Below are 25,247 nucleotides of genomic sequence, written 5' to 3' on the forward strand. Positions count from 1 at the left end.
GACCCTAAACATACAGCCAGAGCTACAGTGGAGCTATAATGATTTAGATCAGAGAATATTCATGTGTTAGAATGATCCAGTTAAAGTCCTAAAGACCTAAATCTCATTGATCTTCTGTGGAGAGACATGAAAACTGCTGTTCACAGACCAACGCTCTCCATCCAACCTGACTGATCTTCAGCTGATTTATAAAGAAGAATGGAGGAAAATCTCTACAGTCTCTAGATGATCAAAGCTGGTAGAGATAAACCAAACCAAAAGACCTACAGCTGTAACCGCAGCAAAAGATGGATCTACTAAGATAGCTCTACTTAAATCTCAGTAAAACACATTTAAAAGTTTTAAGTTTGTGGTCATAAGGCGATAAAATGTGAAAAATTCAAGGAGTATGAATACTTTCGCAAGCCACTGTATGTGTCAAGCTCTAATGCTAATCTGTGTTTTGTGTGTGTGTAGATTCTGCGTATTTGTACTCGTTATACGCCGGATCAGGACACTATGACCTTCTCGGATGGGTTGACCTTGAACCGGACTCAGATGCACAATGCAGGATTCGGGCCGCTGACGGACCTGGTCTTCACCTTCGCCAATCAGCTGCTGCCCATCGAGATGGACGACACCGAGACGGGCCTGCTCTCCGCCATCTGCCTCATCTCTGGAGGTGATCCTCACACACACACACACACACACACACTCAGCGTGGCCGCTGTGGGGGGAGGCGTGGGTCACGCGGGGGGATATTGTAGCTGTCAGCAGAGCGACGGACCCCTGAGATAAATCAGGCTTCCACAAAACTCACAAAAATTATGAGTTTCTTTGATTTTACCAAATTTAACCTATTCTCTTCTCTTCAAACACATTTTCTGCTTTACACACATTTTACACTTTCAATTCAGCACTTTTTAAAGTCACACGTTTCCGTATCAAAACACTGCCATTCAAAATCACACATCTTGAGCTAATCGGCAAATATGTAAACCACCTGGCCGAACACTCCAATGATTAATTGTCACCTCTTTAATCAGAAATTAATCACTATATAAAAAAAAGAACACAGATTTTTATTTACAGTAAGCTTAACTGCACAGTTAGCAGCAGCACTAGCCGTGGTTAGCAGCACTTAGCGCTAGTAAATACGGCCCAACGGCACTACACTGAGGAACCCTGAGTGCTCCGGTAAGCCGGGGAGCTATTAGTTAGCTGTTCGTCCCACGTATCTTATTTTACCACTTGTTAAACATGCAGACTACAGTCTGATATACTCAGCTCTGAACGGCAAAAGAGCTAGCGCTGTGATTAGCAGGTAATGCTAATGCTAATACTGCTCCAGCCTTAGTGCTGGAGCAACTTCACTGAAAACCCATCCTTATAACTCTGTACTTCAGTGTTCAGAGTGGCTTTACTGCTCCTTAATACCGGACTGATAGTCAGTCATAATTTATACTTAAGGAGCACCGGATTATAAGGATTTTAAGGACATTATAGGGCAAAAAATACAGTAATTGTTACAGTACATTTATAACAAGAATATTAGGATATAGTAAGAATATTTACAGCCAACTATACTTCTATACATATTTTTATTTATGACCCACTTCTACACCTAATTGGATGTAGATATAAATCTTATTTTATGTTATTTGTATGATATATAGTATTTTTATGGTAAAGCTTAGCTGCTAAAGATAAAGACTGTGCTTTTTATTATGATCAGCAGTGTGTTAAATTTGGTTAGACAAAAATCTGGTAAAATGAATGAAGGGTTTGAAGCTGTTTGGTGTAAAAGTTTGATTGTGACGATGCTGTGTGTAGTTTTGGTGGCAGTGCTTAATTCTGCAGGATATATGAGGTATTGTGCAGTTGCATGTGTGTTAATTATTTTGATAAAATCAGTCTAGATTATAAAATAGTGTTTTTTTTGCAGCTGGAATAAACTGTAATAGTTAATTTTCTCCCTGATGGAAGCTGTAGGCGGTGCCCTCCCACTCAGTAAACTGGTGTATAATAACTTAGAGTGTTTCTCAGTGGCAGAGAGAGGCCTGTAATTGGCCGGCATCACTCTCACACAGTTTTAAATGTTGTACAGTGCTAAAATACACACACACACACACACACACAGCAGCAGCAGCAGCACTCCCACACACTTCACACACTTCTGAGCGTACGCTGCGCCTGTTTGAATGTGATATATTTGACTCGGAGCTCCTCGGGCGCTGAGGTGTGCCCAGTGTTACACACTCTTGCATAATCCACAGCAGAGCTAAGAAAAGCTCCACACACTCTCAGAGTGCTCCTCTGCCCCCTCAGAGACCGGGGGGCTTATTTTAACCCCCATCATCACTCCAACACTGCCACCTAGTGAATATAAAACACCAACATTAATAAGGGTTATACAGTGCACTGTATATATTCTTTATAGTCTTTATATATTCTCAGTTATTGTCTGTGGTGCGTTAAATCAACCCTCTTTGGCATTAATACATTTTTTCAGGAGGAAAAATATAGTTTTTTGAAGTTATAAGTCCCTGAAAATATATTATAAATCTTCTAAATCTTCAAATTACCAGACAATACAGCTCTGGATAAAAATAAGATTTCACTTAAAAATGATGAGTTTCTTTTTCAATTTTTACCAAATTAAAAAACTCTGGAATATAATCAAGAGGAAGATGGATGATCACAAACCATCAAACCACCAAGCTGAACTGCTTGAATTTTTACACCAGGAGTAAAGCAGCATAAAGTTATCCAAAAGCAGTGTGTAAGACTGGTGGAGGAGATGCATGAAATTAAAACTGTGATTAAAAACCAGGGTTAATCCACTCACCGCATTATTTTTTATCTACATTAATATGTTTACCACTTCCGCACCACCACCATGTTTAACAGTTGGTTCAGTGATTATTTGACTGACCCTATCATTAAGACCAGCTTAATTATTTTGCCTATAAGGTGCTTCAGTTGTAGGTAGGAGTGTGTAATAGAGTAAAGGATGAGGTTAAACACAGTGTTTAAGAACTCCAGCAGCACTGCTGTATCTGCTCACTGCTGTAAGTAAGTGTAGTTTGTAAAACAGCTCTATTTAAAACAGGTTTATTAGAGTTATTTTCTTTAATGCTTTATCAGACCGTCAGGATCTGGAGGAACCCTCGAAGGTGGATCAGCTGCAGGAGCCTCTTCTGGAGGCGCTGAAGATCTACGTGAGGAAGCGCCGACCCAGCAAACCCCACATGTTCCCCAAAACCCTCATGAAGATCACAGACCTCCGGAGCATCAGCGCCAAAGGTACTGACTACTGAACCAACCTTACAGCGAAATGAACCCTAATGAACCCTTCATTCGCTGGTTTATCAGATTTAAATGGTGTTGTGCACAACAGAACATTTTACAAAGAAAAGTCCAATGTTGCAGCACTTAAAGTGGAACATAAAAATATAGATAACATAAAATAAAAGGCAATATAAGATCATTTTAGCTCCTAATCACAGAGGAATTAAGGAATCGACAATAATAATTATTGCTGCACCTTCTGCTCTATGTCTTTTCTGAAGACATACAATAAAATACGCCCTAAAGTTAACTAGTTAATATATAGAACTATATATCTGTATCGGGACCGTAAAGGGGTTCCTAATTTTAGGGGGAAATTTCACCTTTATTACTCTCAAAAACAGGTACAGAAGAGAAAATGTATTTGGCCATTGACTCTATGTGGTTTCATCTCATCTTGTGTTTCTAAAAAGTGTAGAAAAGTAGCTTTTATAATATGAACACCTCTCACAATCTCTTTCTCTCTCTCACAATCTCTCTCACAATCTCTCTATTTCACAATCTCTCTTTCTCTCTCTCTCTCTCTCTCTCTCACAATCTCTCTTTCTCTCTCTCTCTCTCACAATCTCTCTATTTCACAATCTCTCTCATAATCTCTCTATTTCACAATCTCTCTTTCTCTCTCTCACAATCTCTCTTTCTTTCTTTCTCTCTCTCTCTCTCTCTCTCTCTCTCTCTGTCTCTCTCTGTCCCTCTCTGTCTCTCTCTCTCTCTTTCTCTCTCTCTCTCTCTCTCTCTGTCTCTCTCTCTCTCTTTCTCTCTCTGTCTCTCTCTCTCTCTCTCTCTGTCAATCTCTCTCTCTCTCTCTCTGTCTCTCTCTCTCTGTCTCTCTCTCTCTGTCTCTCTCTCTCTCTGTCTCTCTCTCTCTGTGTCTCTCTCTGTCTCTCTCTCTGTCTCTCTCTCTCTGTCTCTCTCTGTCTCTCTGTCTCTCTCTCTCTCTCTCTCTCTCTCTCTCTCTCTGTAGGTGCGGAGCGAGTTATCTCTCTGAAGATGGAGATTCCCGGCTCGATGCCTCCTCTTATTCAGGAGATGTTGGAGAATTCAGAAGGTCAGGATGGACAGAGCTCGGCGGAGAGCAGCAGTACGGATAAAAACTCGTCCGGTTCTAAGCGAGCTGCCGCGTCCTCGCCCGAGCCGGAACCAGAGCCGGAACCGGAACCGGAACCCGAGCCGTCAGATAACGGTGCGGGAGCTTCATCATCCGGCGAGGAGTCGTAAAACCACAGCACCTAAAACCTCAAACTCAGAACTACGGCCTCAGACCTTCCTTTTGCACAGTCAGTACAGGTGGAGCATCGCCGCGTCCTCTACCTGCACGTCACTATGATCTCTTATCTCTTTTTACTTTCCTTTGTTTGTTTTTTTTTTGTTGTTTTTCACATTCCTTCATTTCAGATAAATAATGTGTAGATCATGGATTCAGGCCTAAAAAAGGACCGGAGCTTCATGTGTTAAAAAACAGCAGCTCTTACTGGCATCAGCACTATGGGACCCACACACAGTCTACAGTACACTCCAATACACTACGTGTGTGTGTGTGTGTGTCCCGGATGCCGACCTGGAACACAGAGGTGAAACTCCGCAGGTGTGTGTATATTAATTACCTGCATGACGGCTCTGAGTTTCTGATGATGGTTTTTCTCTTTTTCTCTCTTTCTCTCTTTTTTCTCTTTTTCATACATTGTACAAACCATTCTCTGGGTAGAGCTCTGTATGATAACTTTTGTGGTGCTTTATTTCATTGTCTTAAAGATATCGTTTGAGGCGATACACTACGTCTAAAGATGCACAGAAGAGCACCGTCCACTGGAGCTACAGATAAAAAACAGTTAAAAACAGAAAAGGTAAAAATATCCTCACTGTCGTATCTCCGATAAAGAGGAATCTTTAATAGAGAACGAAAAGGGAAATCAATTAACTTTAATGTTTGATTTTATTGAACTCATTTTGAACCATTTATGTTGGTTAGTTTGCAAATGTTCCACCTTAAATTTCACACCAAATTGTGGTTTTAAAAATAGGCTGAAAGGACTTTACGCACTTTTTTTTTTTTTACATTTTGTACACCAATTATAATTTTACAGGCAGCAAAAAAAGAAAATTACTAATTTATGACATTAAATTAGGGAAAATATATTACAGAGCACATTTGCCGGTTCGAATCCTGGTCATGCAGCTTGCCATTAGCTGCCGGAGCCCCGAGAGTGCACAGTTGTTCTTGCTCTCTCTGGGTGGGTACAGTAGTGATGCTCTTTCACCTCATTATTCCTAGGGTGATGTGGATCAGCACAAGGCTGCGTCTGTGAGCTGATGTATCAGAACCGAGTCGCTGCGCTGCTTTACTCTGAGCGTTAGCGCTGCTGTGATGCTACTCGGCAAAAAGTTCAAAAAGAGGCGGAGTCTGGTCTTCACCCTCCTGGTGTGTTGGAGCATCACTAGTGATAGGGCGAGTCCTAATGAGTGGGTTGAGTAATTGGCCGTGTAAATTAGGGAGAAAATGGAATAAAAATTAGAAATAAAACTTATAAAAGAACAGAACAACATATACATTATTTTAATCCTCATTTTTATGCCAATATGAAGCTAAAACACAAGAATCACACTACTATACTACTATAAAGAATACCATTGGAACTACTGAGCAACACCTTAGCAACCACTTGGAACAGAAAAGCAAGAAAAGCAAATAGAAACTCTGTGGAATGTTTTATTGTACACTTTTTATCTCACTGTTCATTATCTAACTTTTATTATATAGTTCTTATAGTTTCATTATATAGTTTAATTGTACGACAGTAATGATGAGGTTCTATATTTGTGGTTCTATTTATGATAAACACGTCTGTAATTAATCTTCATTATTATTCTTAATCTTATTATATCTTGTACTGCCCCTAGTGGACGGAATGACTCCTCTGTGCATCTTTTAAAACAGGGCTCATTATAAAGTCCTTTAAAATACAGTTCTATAGAATGTTCTTGCATATAGACAGTACGGACGTCTAATATTTTATATATTGTTCGTATATTTAATGCGTTTTTGTTTCTTGCATTTTTGAAAAAAAAAAAGCTCTACGTTCAAATGTCTAAAGGAGGAAATTCTAAACACACTAATACACTCACACACACACACACACTCATACACACACTCATACACACACTTATACACACACTCATACACACACACACATATATATATATATATATATATACATTCTCATGCTGCAAGAACCCCAACGTTTCCCCGCTGTCAGTGGGTGATGGATGGAGTCTGGTGATATTATGGTCAGATATCAGTTTAATATCAGCAGCTGAATCATGAATTCAGTGTCTTACAGCCGAATCACCGTCCTGCTTTACAGAAGTGTCTTATTTTTAGTTTTTTGTTTTTTTGTTCTTTATTGTTTGAGCAGTAAAACTTGGGGACATTGCAATCTTCTAAATCTCACCTGCTTCAGCTGCTCTTCTGCACAGAGCAGATTGTAAACTTTACTCTTTACTCTCTCTCTCTCTAGAGCTTTACCTCTTTTCTCTCTATCTATCTATCTGAAAAAAAAATGAAGGTCGCACGTCAGTTTCTGAATCAGTTTCTCTGATTTAGCTATTTATAGGTTTATATTTGAGTAAAATGAACATTGTTGTTTTATTCTATAAACTACAGACAACATTTCTCCCAAATTCCAAATAAAAATATTCTCATTTAGAGCATTTATTTACAGAAAATGAGAAATGACTGAAATAACAAAAAAGATGCAGAACTTTCAGACCTCAAATAATGCAAAGAAAACAAGTTCATATTCATAAAGTTTTAAGAGTTCAGAAATAATCAATATTTGGTGGAATAATCCTGGTTTTTAATCACAGTTTTAATTTCATGCATCTTGGCATCATGTTCTCCTCCACCAGTCTTACACACTGCTTTTGGATAAGAATTTAAGCAGTTCAGTTTGGTGGTTTGATGGTTTGTGATCATCCATCTTCCTCTTGATTATATTCCAGAGGCTTTCAATTTGGTAAAATCAAAGAAACTCATCATTTTTAAGTGCTCTTTTGTTTTTTTTTTCCAGAACTGTATCTATCTCACTATATATTTCTCTATTTAAGTCTCTTTTACAGCAAAAAGATATAACTTGGCAGGTAAAATCATCTTAGATCTTATAACATATCACTGTCCAATCACAAAGCCTTATCTTTATCTTCAACAAAAACTTCATGAAATGTACTGATTAATAAATTGGCCGATTCAGATGATGTCAAAAACGTCATGATGACTAAAATAAGGATTTTATAAAGAACATTAGTGATGAGAAACATGAGATAAACAGAGAAATATGAACTAAATTTAAGATGATTTGACTTGTCAATATATCATTTCACTCTCTTTCTCTCTTTTCTCTCTCTCTTTTTCTGAAGGGAAAGATGTATTGTATTTTATTTTTACCCACACGGAGCGTCTTTGGTCTTTGGCTCCTCAGACCGGAGGACGGTTTGTGTGAAACGCAGAATGCTAAGGAGATTCTACACTTCAGCTCTGACCCGAAATAGCAAACTTTAGTTCATCAATCCTGAAAAGCTCGATTTTCTCAGGGTAAAGCTGTGCTCTCTGTAAAAATACCTCTTAATGAACAAAGTGACTTTAAATTAGCCCTCCCCTGATCTGCATGACTCTAAATTAGGAGCTAGTGAGGAATGCAGGGCTCTATCCTGATATCTGTAATATATTCAGTGTTGTTGGGTTTTTTAATTGTTTAATTGTTTTATTTGGTTTATATGCAGCATTCCACGTCTTCATTTACATTTTTTTAAATGACAATGGCACTTAAAGCTGAGAAACGCTGAAGTGTCTGTTTAAAACCAATAAGAACCTCAGAAACTCAAGCTTTCTGTCTAAATTTCCCCCTAAATCGCTAAAAATCATTTCCTTTTTTGGTAAATTCTTTCTGACCTTTGGAGAAGCTGCACTTAGGACAGGATTGAATGTGGTCAGCTAGTGAGCACTTTCCCAGTCAGGCAATGTTCAAACCTTCCTCTCGTCCTATTCCAGCTCCCATAAGTCTCATAAACTCTTACAAACTCCCATAAACTCTCATAAACTCCCATAACTCTCATAAACTCCCATAACTCTCATAAACTCCCATAACTCCAATAAACTCCCATAACTCCAATAAACTCCCATAACTCCAATAAACTCCCATAACTCCAATAAACTCCCAAACTCTCATAAACTCCCATAAATTCCTATAAACTCCCACAACTCCATAATTTTGCCTAGTTTCATTCAAAAAGGCAGTAAAAAAAATATTTTTTTTTTTCACCAAAATCAGCAAATTACATAAGGCTATAGTCTTATGTTTTTCTGTTATTTTGGACCATTCCTCAAATGCTTCTATTTAACTAGAATGTAACTCAAAGAGCTGATAATTATCTGGGCACTGTGTAAAGTTGCTCAGTTTCATTCATTTTCATTCAGGTTCTTATGAGCCCGAACTGAACTCTCTGGTGGTTCTTTTGGTGGAAAAGTGCTTTGAGCTCAGTGTAAAGCTCTATCTGGACGGGATTAGTATCTCAGGGGTTCGCCTGTGAAAAATATTTCACACTTTTACTCAGTAAAACCTGATAAAACTCCTGCATCCGGACTGCAATTGAAAAAAACAGGAGGACCAGTGAGTTTTTTTAGGCTTTTTTCTATCTATTATTTTTATCATCACGGAGTTCAGTAGCTCCTCCATTTCCACTTGCTGTTGTGTTTTTAACGTGGATCTCCATGGAAACCGTGGCACGCCCAAAGTGTAATTACGGTGCGCAGCAGTGGACAAATAGCTATTTTATTATTTTGTTAAAGGCAAGGAGACGAAACTCAGAGATGTGCGTCCGGACGGGACTAAAATTACCGGAGGAGCACGGAGTTCAGAGAAAAACAGTAGATAATTCAGCCTGTAATTTTCTCAGAGGACGTCTGAGAAAAACACCTACATGATCGTTCTGGACGGGAATAAAATCACAGAGGATAAAAAAAAAAACCATAAAAGAGAAAATTACCCAGAACCCCTGAGAATCTAATCCTGTCTGGATAGAGCTTTAGTCTGTGTTAGAGAGTATTTAGTATTTATGGAGATCTGCTCAGTGCAGCTAAATCACAGCTTTTTTCAGAGCTGCAGTATTAATAAAGTAGCCTTTTACTACTTTTAGTTCTTTTTCTGTTCTGGTTTACAGTTGAATGTGATATATTTGATATATTTGTTCGTATTGCTGCTGATTGGAGGCAGAGATACAGAGATGTACGTGCAGATCGCGTGTATTTCTACTTTTCTTTTCTTTCTGTTATTTAAAAACAAAAAAAGGAGAAAGAAGCTGTAATGTGTTTTCGGTACCACTTTAAAACAAGACTACCTTTATAAAGGATCTATAAATGGTTTGTAAATTAGATTATTACTTATTATTGATTAGGTTGTAAATGCCTTAAAAACCAGCAGTTTAAGCAGTTAAAAAACATCAAACATTAAACATTAAAAAAGCAACAGTAGCAACTTAGTCATTTAATTTATGGTAAATAGTTAAACATACTTATAAATATATATTCATATGGCAGGTTTAATGCTGCGGCTCAGTATGTAGAAAGATCTGAGGTTTGACGGTAAAGACGAGTGTGGAATCACTACTTTGCATGTTTTCAGCTCACTGTTGCCATTTCTATTTATGTTATATAATAACCATTAATAAGCTCATTTATAAACCATTCATAAACCCTTTATAAAGGTCGTCTTATTTTAAAGTGTTTTTATGTTTTTTAATGGATGATGGACGATCTGAACGAAGAATCGAATCGAAATGTAGCATCATCATCATCTCATACACTGCCTTTACAGACGCTCACCACAGGAAGATTAAATACGTTCAGTAGGAAACTTCACTTTTAACTTAAAAGGTAAAGGAAGGAACTTCTTTAAGAAGTTTTACTTCATTTTTACTTTCTTTTTTTTTCTTGTTGCTCAACGAAGAGATTATTAAAGCAAGCTGTGAATCCAAACACAGATCCTACAGATCTCCTGCTTCAGTCCTCAGAACAAATTCAGTACGTTTCTCTTTTACATCATTTTATTTTTTCGTTTGTTTTTTTTTTTGTTCGATTTGTTTAATTTTCTTCTTCTTCTTCTGAAAAGCCGACCCACTGTCGCCACTCGACTCAATCAGCTGGATCAGTTGACTGCACTCAACTGAGCCTCTACAGGAACAGTCGCGTAACTCTGAGGGAAGGTTTTAAAATGTATATTAAACATGTAAAAAATGTAAAAAACGAAACAAAAAAACAAAAGCTGGAGTGTTTTCACACAGTGCTGGTACACGTTCTGTACCGTTTTTGAGACGTTGAGACGTTGCGCTTCTTCGCCTTTCTTTCGGGGAACACATCTCCACCCTGCAGTGTTGTACAGTTGTGTTCTGAGACTCGAGACTCGCTGGATCTGCGGCTTAAAAAACAAAAAATAAAATAAAGAGATTGAAAGACTCCACTGCTGAAAAGCAAAGCGTCTCGGCCTCTGTCCCGGCTACGCCAACGCAGACGCGAAAAGACAAAAAGATGCAGAACATATCTCGTCTTATTTTTGTTTGTTTCTTTTTGTTTGTTTGTTTTTTTCATCAGTGTCCTGTTTGTACATTAACAATGCTTTGTATGTTCATATACTGTTTACCATGAACTCTCCTGGCGAAATAAAAATATATTTATTTTAAAATAAAGACGTGTGGAGATATTTGGAAACTGTGGGTGTTTGTAAGTTTTGTGTCAGATTTATTCTACACAGTTTTTTTAAGAAAAATCTTATTTTCAGAAACGATTTTAAATTATCGTAATCTGGGAACTCAGCGAGTCGTTTCTGATCTTGCAAGCCTCTGATAAATATCTAGCAATTTACTTTTTTTTTGTCATTTTGGACCATTTTTCAAATTTGCAAGCATGGTGTATTGTGTTTAGTTTAATTCAGAAAGGCAATAAAAAAACGTTTGTTTTTTTTTTTTTCGCCAAAATCTTCAAGTTACGTAAGGCTATAGTCTCAAGTTTTTGAGTCATTTTAAAGTATTCTTTAATCGCTTCTATTTAATTTGGAAATTGCCTAGACTTGGTGTATTGTGCCCAGTTTTATTCAAAAATAAAACGCAATTAAAAAACGCTTTATTTTTCAGTCAAATATGTAAATTACGTAATTTTGAGTCATTTTGGATACATTTTCAAACGCTTATATTCAACTAGATTAAAACTTAAATGAGCTGAAAATGGCCTGGACATGGTGTATTGTGCCTAGTTTTATTCGAATAGGCAATAAAAAAATATTTTTCACAAAAATTGGCAGATTGCATAAGGCTATAGTCTTAGATTTTTCTGTTATTTTGCACCACTCTTCAAACGCTTGTATTTAACTAGATTATAACTCAAATGAGCTGATAATGGCCTGAGCATGGTGGATTGTGTCTAATTTAATTCAGAAAGGCAAAAAAAAATATATATATATATATATTTTTCACCAAAATCAGCAAATTACGTTTTTGTGTCATTTTGCACCACTCTTCAAACGCTTGTATCCTTAAAAGAACAGAGTTTAAAACAAACCCCGCTCCAGCAGAATAAAAAAAAGCACCAACTCATTTATATTTCATGTTTATTTCCAAGTTCATCTCAAAAGGTACATTTGTCTCTTACTTTAACAATTAAAATGTGCAGAAGCACCGCAGAGTCTAAACTTCTAAAAGCTGCGTAGGACAATTACATTTCAATGAAAAGAAAACAAACTGTATATGTATAACAATAATAATAATAATAATATTAATAATAAAAAGTGTAAAACAACTACACAGTAGAAAGCATTTTAACTTCACAAATAAAGAAAAATAAAACAGGGAGGGAATAAATGTACAAAAGTCTGCAGGACGAAGGACAAAAGTTATACCACAAGCGAGTTGTGAGTGTGTACATGTGTGTGTGTGTTTGAGTGTGTGAGTGTGTGTCTTGGTAGGCTGACTAGTCAAACATGTCTTCATCGTCGTCGTCATCGTCGGATTCTGCGAAGTATTTCACTTCTTTCTTTGCGCGTCCCGAGCGATCTCTGGACGTGTCCAAACGGCTGAATCTGCTGCTGTCCACCTCGTCCTCGTCCTCGTCCGACACCGGCTTCTTCTGCTTCTGCTGGAAAACACCAAAAATATATGTAAATATATATATAAATCAGCATGGTTATTAAATCAGAATTATTAAACAGGGTTCATACACTTTTTAACCAATCCAATTCCATGATTTTTACATGACTTTTTCAGGCCTTCAAGGCAAAATTTCATGACTATACAATGTTTAAAACAGTGCAGACATGGACAATAAAACCAAAAATCAACTAAAACTATCATAAAAATTAAAAATAAAAATAAGGCTGACACACAATTTTTAATAATAAAATAAGTGTAAGATCTGAGAGCTCCACTGTGTAGAGCTAAATTACTGTATTAACTCTGAGTTGATGTATTTTGAGTTGATAGATTTTCTCTGTTGATTAACTGAAACAGAAAGATTTGTAGGCCAAATTTCCACGACTTTTCCAAAACTTTCTAGGTATTTTTTATTTTTCCAAAACTTATCCAGGCCTGAAAATCGCTATTTTCATATTCCATGAGTTCCAGGTTTTTCATGACTGTATGAACCCTGATTAAAATAATTCAGGGTTTGTAGTGGTGGGGTCTGGTATGAACGGATGCCATGTGAGTCGGTTTAGTATCAGTTTTAGTTTCAGTTTTAGTTTTAGTATTAGTTTCAGTTTCAGTTTTAGTATTAGTTTCAGTTTTAGTATTAGTTTTAGTGGGCGGGGAACAACGACAGGATTTGGACCCTTGCTCATAAATATACATTGCATGCAAATATCTTGCCTATGATTGGCTTACACCACTGTAGCGCACCCTCTACGGCTCTGCAGTGGGCGGCCACAAGCTGGAGTGATCATGAATCCTTATTTACGGGTTGATGTCAGGCCGAGAGCTTTTCCTGGTTCGCTCGTTTTTTTTTTTTTATGTCTGTTATTTTTATTGGCTGATGCATTGGCTAATTTATCTAAGTTACACCTGAAGGAAAAAAATAATTAAATAAAAAAATAGCCAAATTTAATGCATTATATTAACTCTTTAGTTTTATTTTACAGGAGAGTAAAATTAAGTTTTCGATTTTGTGTCGATGTTTAGTTTACTACATAATTGGAACAGAAACACTGACCCTTACACTGTGCCAAAACTTCTTGATAAACGGACCAATAGAAACTCTTCAAAATTACCTGAAATAAACTCTTTTTACATTGACTTCCATTGAAAGTTTGGAAAGTTTTTTCTCTATCCTGTAAAGTTGCTGTTTTTAGGAGATAAGTATTCGTTTTAAACTACACTCACTCTGCTGCTGCTGCTGCTGGGAGTTTTTCCAGTCTTCTTCATGGGGCTGTACTCATCTTCCTCAGAGCCGGACGGCTTCCTCTTCCTCCCCCTGCCTTTTCCCGCGCCTTTACCCGATGCTGGGGTCTTTTTCGCCCCCGTGTCCGAGTCCGAGTCCCATACCGAGGTGTCGAGCTTCTTGGTTGGGGTTGGCTTGGCTGGAGTTTTCCGGGGTTTGGGTGTTGTGTCTGATGGCTTCTTGGCTAAAAGGGAAAAAATATATATTAATAATAAGTTAAAATAACAGTCAATGTGTTTATTTTTCATACTTTAAAATAATTTTTCACAAAATTTCACAGCAAAAAATAAGCAAAACTTATAAGACTAACATTAGTATTCAGTTAGTTAAGCTATAATTTTTTTATTAGCATTAAAACAATTGTGTTGCACAAACGATTTCCATTTAAATATGCATCTTTTCCTAAATACACAAAATAATAAAAAATGTCACACAACAACAATTATGTGATTAATCCTAATTAAAATGATGATATTTTTACCTGTATTTTTGGGAGAGACATAATAACAGTAATAATATTATTTATACTGTATTATAATATCTCAAGGTAACTATATTTGATGCTTTCCAAATAAAATAATATTTTAATGCGTTACTAAGTTGCTTTAAAAGGAGGATATAAACACTTAGCTTTTTTTTAGCTTATCTTTCTATGCACTGCTTTTAACCTTTAACCTTTACTTTTTTAACTGTTCTATGTATTTGATCATTTGATTCGCATTGTTTTTTTGTTGTTTTATTGTGAGGCACAAATGTGCTATATAAATAAAGTTATTATTATATTATATTAGTGTAGCTGCATATATATATATATATATATATATATTTTTTTTAAACACACACATATATATATATATATATATATATGGATTTAAAATGATCAGTGTGTGGGTAGAGATCCCTCTGCTGGTGGTGTTGTGGTACCTTTCTTAGTTGGAGAAGGTTTCTCGTGCGGTGTGCTGCTGGAGAAGGACGAGAATACCGGACCTCTATCATCTTCCTCACTGTCTGACTTCACGTCTGAGCAAAACACACATATATGTAGCTAAAGTTATTAAAACATATTTTAAAACATAAAAAATCATGCAGTTACACTATAACAGCTATCTCTAACACATTATAACTTATGTACACACAATATATATTTAACAATTAAGATATTTATTTTTTTTCTATATATTATATATATAAATATATTTATAAATATATTTCATTTGTTAAAAGTATTTCATAAAAATACCGCTGTCACTGCTCTTCACAGAGTAAGTTGGTTTGGGCGAGGAGAATACAGGTTCAGGCTCTTTCTTTTTCTTGGGTTCTGGAGGAGAACTGGAGATAGAATTGAACAAGGTTATTAAAAAGTTCTCGAGCAAGCATTAAAATAGTCATTATTTATTAAGTATTGAATGTATTTAAAAAAAAAAAAAAAAAAAAAAAAACACTTTAGAGTTAGCTTTTTCCTTTCCACCTTAAATTCCACCTTAATAAGAACTAGTTCCAAATCAAGCTGTAGTTTCAGTCAAGCTAAAAAAAATCCTGTTAGGGTCTCAGTGTTACCAGAGCCTGCTAGAGTAGTTAAACAAGATGCGTCTCATTTTAATTCAATTTATATATTTCACATGTGTTGAGCAAGTTTTTAAATGTGGCCGCTTAACCAGTAGTTTCAAATTGTATTGTTTCGATCACTAAGTGTTTCTAGAGCTGCTAGAGTAGTTAAACAAGGTGCGTCACATTTTTAGTAAGTTTATATCTCACCTTAAATGCAGTGAAAGTTTCATTCAGAGTAAAAGACAATAAATGCAAACAAGAAATTGAAGGCTTTTTTTCTAAATCTGACGTTGCATGAAAGTGTTTGAGAATCTCAACCAAGTGTATATTTACGTTACATTTATATATTTACACTCTTGTTGTGTTATTAAATAATGATAATAATAAAATTACACTAAATCTCAATTTAATTATTTATGTAAAAACAAAAATAATGATAATTATTAATCATTTTAATAATGTTAGGTTGTGTGTTCCTTATACAATTATCTACAACTAGCTATTAACATTAGTTCTCTAAAATATTTCATATCTGAACAATATTTGTTCAAATATAGTATATTAAACATACATTAAATAAAATATATTAATAAATATGTTTCCTTTTTATCCAATTAATAATCAATTAATCTAAGGTCATAATCATAATTATAATATAGGTATAATATAAATTGACCTATAGAAATGCTCCAAAATGAACTAAATCTTTTTTACACTGACCTCCATAGAAAGTTATTGAACATTTTTTAGCTTGACATCAACAACACAATAAAAGCATTAATTTAAGTAAGGATTGATGAAGCACATAGACAGACATCTTTAGTTTAGGAGGGAATATGTCATCATCATCGTCCTCTTCATCGTTGTTGTTCTGCGAGGTCTGAAAGCTGTCTTTATAAGAGTGAACTGGAGAGGCTGGTGCGTCGTTCTCTTGTTCTTCCTCACCGTCGTCATCATCTTCCTCTTCTGAGAAATCAAAGGTGTACTTGGCCTTCACCGCTACGAGAAGAACAGTACCGTTAGAGTTAACCAGCGCAGCGCTGTGAGGATTCGGACACGCTATCGGTCCTCCTGTTGCACTGAGCTTACATCATACTGCGGCTCATTCAGTCTAAATCTGTAGAACAGCAGAGTGTACCTCATGCCTACAATATAGAGCTCAGAGTAATTAGCCAACATACAGCTCTGGAAAAAATAAGAGAGCACTTAAAAATGATGAGTTTCTTTGATTTTATCAAATTGAAAACCTCTGGAATATAATCAAGAGGAAGATGGATGATCACAAACCATCAAACCACCAAACTGAACTGCTTGAAGTTATTCAAAAGCAGTGTGTAAGACTGGTGGAGGAGAACATGATGCCAAGATGCATGAAAAAAAAAACTGTGATTAAAAAACATCAGGGTTATTCCACCAAATATTGATTATTTCTGAACTCTTAAACTTTATGAATATGAACTTGTTTTCTTTGCATTATTTGGGGTCTGAAAGCTCTGCATCTTTTTTTGTTATTTCAGACATTTCTCATTTTATGCAAATAAATGCTCTAAATGAGAATATTTGTACTATAAATAGTAAAACAGAAGAAATCGATTTAGAAACTGAAGTGATCTCCTAATATTTTCCAGCGCTGTATACTTATATATGTATATATATATATATGTGTATATATATATATGTATCTTGTGCAGGAAACAGAGTAAAGACTATTAACCAAAACTAACAGGATATCCCTCTTACGAGTCACCACTCGAATCAGAATCAGATTCAGATTCTTTAGAACTGTGAAACAAATGGAAAATATAAAAATAAACTAACTAAACGCAATGAATACAGATATCAATATCTTACAACGGTTCCATCAGTAGGTATTGCTAAAAAGTTGAAAACCTGCTTCACACACCTGAAGCTCTTCTCGACGATGTGTCTCTGGGAATGACTGGCTGCTCACTGACGTCGTCCAGGTCACTGTCAAACGATTTTTCCTCTTCGTCGTCTGACCAGGGGTTCCTCTTTTTGACCTTCTTGGCTGAGCCCTTTGGTGTTCCTGGAGTCTTCCTCTGTCTGGGAGCACCTAAAAACAAAGTGCATCATATAATGTTAATCATCCAGCACCTTCCCAATTTGTTTTGCACATGTTTATGCATGTAAATCATTGAAAATAGGAAGTTTTCTGTAGTATTACTAACAATTATATAGCCAAGAGACTATTATAGACTATTTTTTATTTTAAAAGTAATTTTAAAATAAAAAAATAAAATAAATTCTTTACCAGGTTCCTTTTTCTCCTTCTTGACACGTGGGGTTTTGGGTTTGGCTCCAGGGGTCGGAAGGCCAGACGGAGAGATGAGGGAATTGTCTCCTGTAGCACCATTAGAGTCCATCACACTATCATCATTATCAAACTCCATCTTCACGCTCATGTCCCCTTCACCCTGGAGGACACACATTTATACTTCAGCACACGCAATAAAACATAGTTAACCCCTTAAACTCTAGGAATTTCTGATTTCTGGACAAGGATCAAGCTAAATCTCCTTTCAAATTATACAGTATGCAGTACCAATCCTGGCCACCAGGGGAGCACTCTCTACAAAAAGTGCCAGGAATAACCTTACCCAGGAGAGGCGTTTAAGGCTCCTCCCCTTTCATGACCTGGAACAGCATCCTGCTCAGATCAACCCAGTGTATTTCGTTTTGTCTCTGTTTGTTTTGTAGATTTTCAAATGAATCAATTCAGCTCAAATCTAAGTTTTAAATTTGACATCACTAGCATTTTTGTTACAGTTTTCTCTACAGTTTTATCTTTGGGTAAAGTAAGTGGTGAGCACCTTTTTGTTTGACTACCCTTTCTTCTGTTTTTGTGACTGGAATTTAGGTTTTTGTGCATTTTAGTTTTTTTTATTTTAATTTTCAGGTTTAATTAGTTGTCTTTTGTTTATTATTTTGGTTTATAATAAACCCTAAAGCCATTTTCCTTCTTTTTGTCAATAAAATCGTCCTGCTTAATTTAATTTTCAATCTCCGGTGTTTGGTCTGGCAGAGGGTCTGTTACTGAGTACAAATACCTATATTTTAATCTATTCTTTTCTTTTTCTTTATTAAATTGTGCTCCACTGCGAGGCTACAGTTGCTCCTATTTTACCTTCTTCTTCTTAGTCATCTTTTTAGTAGCGTCAGCCTTCATGGCCAGCGTGATCTGGGGCTCCACTCTGCGGCCGAAGGGAGACGGTAACGTCTCCTCCAGCTGGATCTTCTTCACCTTCGGCTTGCCAACCTTTCCTTTAACCAGCTTCACACCCTTCCCCTGGCTGGCACTCTCTCGCTCCTGCTCCTCCACCCGCTGTGGCGTTGGAAAAAAGGCAGAGAAATAAGATCATTTACGATACGATTATTACTGATATCGATTATTTTTGTCACAGATACAATATTACATCATACAACACTTATCGTATTGTTTATAATCACTTTAAAAGGGTGGAAATGTGGTATTAATACTCACGTCCAGTTCCTCAACAAAGACGGCCAGGTCTTCCCTCCACAGATCTTCTGAACACTTCCTCTGCAGTTCATTCAGTTCAGCTTTCTATAGAGTTACACAACACAAATATATGTTTAGGTACATACAAAATGTCTTATTGTTTCTTAAACCAAGTGAAATCAGGCAGAATGGTTAACTATGTAGAGTTTCAGTAAAAAAATTCAATTTCAATTTAACCCAAACATGAAAATACTAATCATCCACTCCATGGCAAGTTCTTTACATAACTTAACATATCGTAAAATATGTCAAATCTCAAATATTAAACTATTTAAATATAAATTTTAAATTACCAACAGTTTGTACACACCTTCTTAAGTTAATGTTTTCCTTTATTTTGTATATTTTTTACATTGTGCATAACTTTATTATATATTAAATATTAATATAAATATTAAAGACATCAGAACTATTATGAAACACCTATAAAACAGTTATAACAACCTCAACCTAAACCCAGTAAGGTTGAAGTGAAAAAATGTGAAATAAACGCTGTCTTGTTTAGCCTAGTTTTGTTCACTTTGTAATTCCATGTGTCCAAACTTTTGACTGATACTTTAGATAGATAGATAGATAGATAGATAGATAGATAGATAGATAGATAGATAGATAGATAGATAGATACTTTATTGATCCCCGGGGGGAAATTCTTGATAAGATGCACACTAGACGTGTGTAGTAGCACAGAGACGATAAATAAACGTAAAAAAACTCAGAAAAACACACAAAGAGACGGAGCTACTGGAACAGGCAGCCACTCGCGTCGGCGCCGGAAGTAGAAAAAGTATAGGGTCCAACTACTTATAAACCAATAAAGAAAATAATATATTTAGACATTAAGTGTAAATCCCTCTTCCTTCCTTCCTCTATCCCAATATTATCCTAATACCTTGGCCTCTTATACAACATGTAAAAATGCTTTTGTGTCTTTAGCTCTGGATAAAAGCACCTACTAAATGTAATGGAATGTAGTGTAATGTAGTGTAATCTGACGCTAAGACGTAATGCTGTTTATACCTTCAGATCTCTCTGTTTGAGAAGCTCATCCACTTTCTCTTTAGTGAGGCACCACAGAGGCATGTTGAGGATGTAGTTAAAGTTGGGTCCTGATGAGGAGCCGGAGTCTATTGAGCTATCACTCTCATTTCCATCCCGATCTTCTTCTTCCAACGCCTGAGAAAAGCAAAAGAGCAGGAACAGCAAAATTACTACACATCCATTCTATCCATTCTATGACCAGGGTGGTGAACAGGCAATCATAAGTAGGGCTGGGTATCGTTTAAAAACTTTCAATACCGATACGATACTTTGAATAGGATACCGATACCCAAACGATACTATGTTCAATACCTTTTTGTATCGTATTTATTATCAGATGTATTTAACTTTTATGTCCTCTACTTCTAAAGTACCTCATTACATGTAAGATGCTTTAGATGACATTACTCTACATTATATATAATATAATGTAGAGTAATGTAATGTAACTGTCACGGTTTGACCCAGGCAGAGAGACGAGGAGGCGGACGTATGTGCAGTTAAGGTGAGAATTTAATAAACAAAGAGACAAGTAAACCAGAAACAAAGAAAACAAGAAACAGAGGCGAGCTAAAACTAACAAACAAACGAGATACTAAAGATAAACAAACGGGAAGACTATAAAACTAGGCAGGATAAACTAAAACAGGGCAAGGGAATAAACTAGGGAAAATACAGGGAACTAGAAAATAACAGAATGAACAGGAAGATAAATATATACTACAAACAAATAGGGAGGCTGACAAAAACAAACGAGGAAAACAATAAGGAACTAAACTAGATGGATAATAACTAACAAACAAAGCGAGAGTAGATAAACAAAGAAATAAACTAATAACTAAAGCTAGACAATGAACTAAACAGAGCAAGGATAATTACAAGGATTAAACTAAGATAGACACGGAGAGAAACACTGAGAGAAACTCTGAGAGAAACACTGAGAGAAACACTGAGAGAAACACTGAGAGAAACACTGAGAGAAACACTGAGAGAAACACTGAGAGAAACACTGAGAGGAAATCTGGGAACACGGGAAGACAAACGACAGGAGACAGTGCAAAGACCGACCAGGACAGGTGACAGAGGAAAGCTATTTAACTAAACAGGAAACACACTGGGAGTGGAAACACCTGGGGAAGGGGTGGAGCTACAAATGAGACATGAGGTAATGGAAAATCACAGGCAGAACACAGGGGCACGGGTCACGTGGGACAACACAGGCACGAGGACAGACAGGAAACAGGGCCAGGCGTGACAGTAACGCTCACTTGTTCTTTCTACTGTGCTGTGGATCTGGAACTGAATATACTAGTACATCTCAAAAAAAATAATAATATCATTAAAAACTTACTTTATTTCTGCCATAATCATCAACCATAAAAGAAATAAACATTTAAAATGGATCACTCTGTGTTTAATACATCTATACAACATATGAATTTCACAGATTCATGCATCCCTAGTTTTGTTTCCAAACAATAGCTGAAAGAAAAATGACGTAATGTTAAAATACAGTTTTTATTTTGTGTACTGTATACCTTCTCCTGAGCTCTGTTCCAAGCTGCCACTGGGTCAGATTCATAGCCCCTCTGCACCAGCATCCGGATCAGTTCCCTCTTACTCTTGTTTTCTAGAAGACAAGAAAATAGGAAATAGTTTAAACCAACACTGAGTTTAAAGTGTGGGCACTACAAACATTCTAAAGCTCTATCTGGATGGGATTAGTTTAGGATTAGGACGGGACATCTGTGAAAAATATTTCACACTTCTACTCAGTAAAACGTGATAAAACTCCTGCATCCGGACTGCAATTGAAAAAACAGGAAAACCAGTGAGTTTTAAGGCTTTTTTCTCAGTCACATGACCCCATCGCGGCGTTCAGTAGCTCCTCCATTTCCACTCGCTGTTGTGTTTTTTAACGTGGATCTTCGTGGAAACCGTGGCGCGCCCAAAGTGTACAGTAATTGCTGTGCTCAGCAGTGGACAAATATCTATTTTATCAAAGGCGAGGAGATGAATCTCAGAGATGTGCGTCCGGACGGGACTTAAATTACCGGAGGACCACGAAAAGAGTTCAGAGAAAAACAGTAGATAATTCAGCTGGTATTTTTTTTCTCAGAGGACGTCTGAGAAAAATACATACATGGTCGTTCTGGACAGGAATAAAATCACAGAGGATAAAAAAACAGTAACTAATTCTCAAATGCTGACACAAAGGCTGACATTTCTAAATAAACCCAAATATGACGTTCATCTCACCAATTGAAATTTTTCCTTCAATCTTCTCAAGTACAAATCGTGCTTGGTTGGAGAGTTTTGCTGACTCGGCGCCCAGGCTGCCGACCAGCCAGTCCTTCCTCAGCTTGTAATAGTGCAAACGCAGCTCAAAGAACTCCTTCAGAATATCCTGCACAGACTCGTACCGCTTCATACAGCCCATGTGATCAAACAGCACCTAGAGCACAAAGCATAAAGAGAGAGAGAGAGGGCACCTTAACTTTCAAGCTTTGAGAAAACTTATTCCAGACTAAAAAGGATGCACAGCACAGAGTGTGCCGTACAGACTCAATAAGAGTCAATAAGTTCATGCAAAAAATAAAAACGTCACTTCAAAGATGCGTCACTTCAACTTGATATAACATTTCATTTTTTTTTTGCACAGAATATCTGCAGGGGTCATCAAGTTAAATGTTATAAATATTAACACTGTTAAATTATTTGAGATGTAAGACCAAAGCAAACATAGTGCTGGAATATGTGTTAGTAAATGCTAGGGGGCATTTTCTTTTAACCGTTAATATCATCTGATTTTACGTTTAATTTTGCACCTTGGATATTTTAGGCAAACAGTTCTAAACAAACTGACAGAAACAATCAACAACTAAAAAAGGAAAGATAGGAACAGCTCACTAATAATAATAATGTTGAAAAAGGTTTATAAACAGCTAGAAAACAGACAAGTAGACAGAATAAGAGAAAAGAAGTAGAGAGAGACCAGAGATAGAGAAGGTGGAAGAGTGGGAGAGAAAGAGACAGTGAAAGAGAGAGAGAGAGAAAGAGAGAGAGTGAGAGAAATAAAGGGGTAAAGAGAGAAAGTAGAGAGAAAGGTGGAGATAAATATGAGAGAAAGTGATAAGAAGAGAGAGAGTGAATGAACAGAAGGAAAGTGATAAGAGAGAGAGAGAGAAGTGGAGAGAAAGAGTGAGAGAAAGTGATAAGCAGAGACCGAAGTAGAGAGAGAGAGAGAGAGAGAGAGGGAGAGGGAGACAGAAATATACAGCAGGACGAAGAGAGATGTAGATAGAAAGGAGAGGTAGAGAGAAATATAAATAGTTTTCCAAGCCAATTTAACTCTAAACTGTCAGAAATCAGTGTTTCCCTGAGGATTTATTTTGTCATTAAAACATCAGTGTGCTTTAGTCAGAATTATCTCAGGATAATGAGGAGGACGCTCTCACCATTGAGTTGCAGGTGAGGGAGGACTGCAGCTTGAAGACTTTGTGAAGACCTGCCGCTTCAGCCTGAGCCAGCTTCTCCTCAGTCATTCGGACCACAAACTTCACTGTCGTATCTGTGTGGTACTCCTTATAGTCATTTATTAATGCTGGGGTTTTCTCTGTGCCCTGCAGCATGGGCTCCAACACCGACTCCTTATACGCCTGAATAATAAAAAAGAAGAGAAGAGAAGATAATCAGTTACTGCATTTCTCTTTAATAAAATAGAACGTTTGGCACAAAAACAAGTCAAACGAGCACTGGATGTTAATCTACAGTAGCTAATCACTAGTTAATCTGCTAGAAAACTCGTCTTGCTCATACCTGCGTCCATGTGCGAATCGGAAGCTCTGTGATCTCAATGGTGTTTTTATCCAGTACAGAGATCTCACCACTGACCACATACTGGTTCTGCCCCAGTTCATGGATCACTCCTTTGAAATTCTTATAGCTGGGCAGCTGAGGAACGACAAGAAGAGAAGAACAGAATATTATTAACACACAGTTTCTCTGATTTTGCTATTTATAGGTTTATGTTTGAGTAAAATGAACATTGTTGTTTTATTCTATAAACTACAGACAACATTTCTCCCAAATTACAAATAAAAATATTCTCATTTAGAGCCTTTTTTATGCAGAAAATGAGAAATGTCCGAAATAACAACAAAAAAAAAATGCAGAGCTTTCAGACCTCAAATAATGCAAAGAAAAAGAAAATAAGTTCATATTTATAAAGGTTTATATGTTCAGAAATCTTTGAATATTTGGTTGAATAACCCTGATGGTTTTTAAACACATCTTGGCATCATGTTCTCCTCCACCAGTCTTACACACTGCTTTTGGATAACTTTATGCTGCTTTACTCCTGGTGTAAAAATTCAAGCAGTTCAGCAACTCAGCAATCAAAGAAACGCATCATTTTTAAGTGAGATCTTATTTTTTTCCAGTGTTGTATATCGTGAAATGTTAAACGATGCTTTACCATGGGCAGAGGGTCCTGGTGATCAAGCATGCGATTGATGTTGTTGACAATTTCACGTGGGTCGTAGTTGGGGATCTTGCAGGCCCAGCCTGTACCGATACCCTCAGCCCCATTGACCAGCACCATGGGGATTATGGGTATGTACCACTCTGGCTCCACCTTCTGGTTGTCATCATAAAGAAACTTCAGCAGGTTGGAGTCCACAGCGGGAAACAGCAGCTTGGCGAGTGGACTAAAAGAGACAGGAAGGGAAAGAAGAATACACTATTTGTCAAACTAAAAGTCTCTACTAATTTATTTAACAATTTACTGCAATTATTGCTAGAGGGTTTGCATTTGAATTATTCTAAACATGTATTAATTAATTTATTTAGATTACTTACTTGAATCTGTTAATCCACAAAGTTACGCACACCCAGCATCACATATTTAACACCCTATTTTAGCGATCTATGAGCTTGATTTAGTATTGTGAGAAACACAAAAAGTACACCTTTTAACGGCTTGAAATACGCACAAGGCATGTACTAATACTCTTAATTAATCATGGGTGTGCTCTGACTTTGGCATATTGCTATTTTAACAGTGCAGCACTTCTGCGCTTCTCAGTTAATTTACAGGGAAAGCAATGTTACTTCATATGGTATTCTGTTTATTATTGACTTAACAGTTGGGTTTGTGCACTTCTAAGTGTTCATGTGTGTGTGTGTGTGTAACAAGCGGTGGTGTACAAATGCAGAACACATGGTGCACCTGCATTGCCAAGACCGCAATGAACCTCTGACTGTTGACAGGGTTGTAATCAATCAGTGGCGCACCTTCCGTTGCCAAGATGACAATAC

The 25,247-nt window shown here is 36.7% G+C and overlaps 2 protein-coding genes across 4 annotated transcripts in view; one reads left to right on the plus strand and one right to left on the minus strand.

The window, feature by feature from the left end:
- The window catches only part of LOC103034474 (retinoic acid receptor beta), a 70,986-nt gene extending 59,922 nt beyond the window's left edge, over window positions 1–11,064 (plus strand). The window contains exons 6-8 of the mRNA XM_049476026.1: window positions 457–661; window positions 3,127–3,285; window positions 4,295–11,064. Coding sequence (XP_049331983.1) covers window positions 457–661; window positions 3,127–3,285; window positions 4,295–4,548 — 618 coding nt within the window. The 3' untranslated portion in view covers window positions 4,549–11,064. The remainder of the gene's footprint in view (window positions 1–456; window positions 662–3,126; window positions 3,286–4,294) is intronic.
- A 900-nt stretch (window positions 11,065–11,964) lies between these two features.
- The window catches only part of top2b (DNA topoisomerase II beta), a 39,669-nt gene continuing 26,386 nt past the window's right edge, over window positions 11,965–25,247 (minus strand). For 2 of the 3 annotated variants that reach the window (XM_022667354.2, XM_022667352.2), the window contains exons 21-35: window positions 24,406–24,637; window positions 23,748–23,882; window positions 23,387–23,587; window positions 22,188–22,383; window positions 21,467–21,558; window positions 19,908–20,063; window positions 18,852–18,935; window positions 18,495–18,692; window positions 17,622–17,784; window positions 17,253–17,423; window positions 16,165–16,348; window positions 15,042–15,130; window positions 14,726–14,821; window positions 13,744–13,985; window positions 11,965–12,505 (exon numbers count right to left, since the gene is read on the minus strand). In XM_022667354.2, the coding sequence (XP_022523075.2) occupies window positions 12,341–12,505; window positions 13,744–13,985; window positions 14,726–14,821; window positions 15,042–15,130; window positions 16,165–16,348; window positions 17,253–17,423; window positions 17,622–17,784; window positions 18,495–18,692; window positions 18,852–18,935; window positions 19,908–20,063; window positions 21,467–21,558; window positions 22,188–22,383; window positions 23,387–23,587; window positions 23,748–23,882; window positions 24,406–24,637 (2,404 nt within the window). In that variant the 3' untranslated portion in view covers window positions 11,965–12,340. The remainder of the gene's footprint in view (window positions 12,506–13,743; window positions 13,986–14,725; window positions 14,822–15,041; window positions 15,131–16,164; window positions 16,349–17,252; window positions 17,424–17,621; window positions 17,785–18,494; window positions 18,693–18,851; window positions 18,936–19,907; window positions 20,064–21,466; window positions 21,559–22,187; window positions 22,384–23,386; window positions 23,588–23,747; window positions 23,883–24,405; window positions 24,638–25,247) is intronic. The other variant, XM_022667353.2, reaches the window with a different exon arrangement.

This window comes from Astyanax mexicanus, chromosome 3, assembly GCF_023375975.1.
Source record: "Astyanax mexicanus isolate ESR-SI-001 chromosome 3, AstMex3_surface, whole genome shotgun sequence".
Taxonomy (NCBI): Eukaryota; Metazoa; Chordata; class Actinopteri; order Characiformes; family Acestrorhamphidae; genus Astyanax; species Astyanax mexicanus.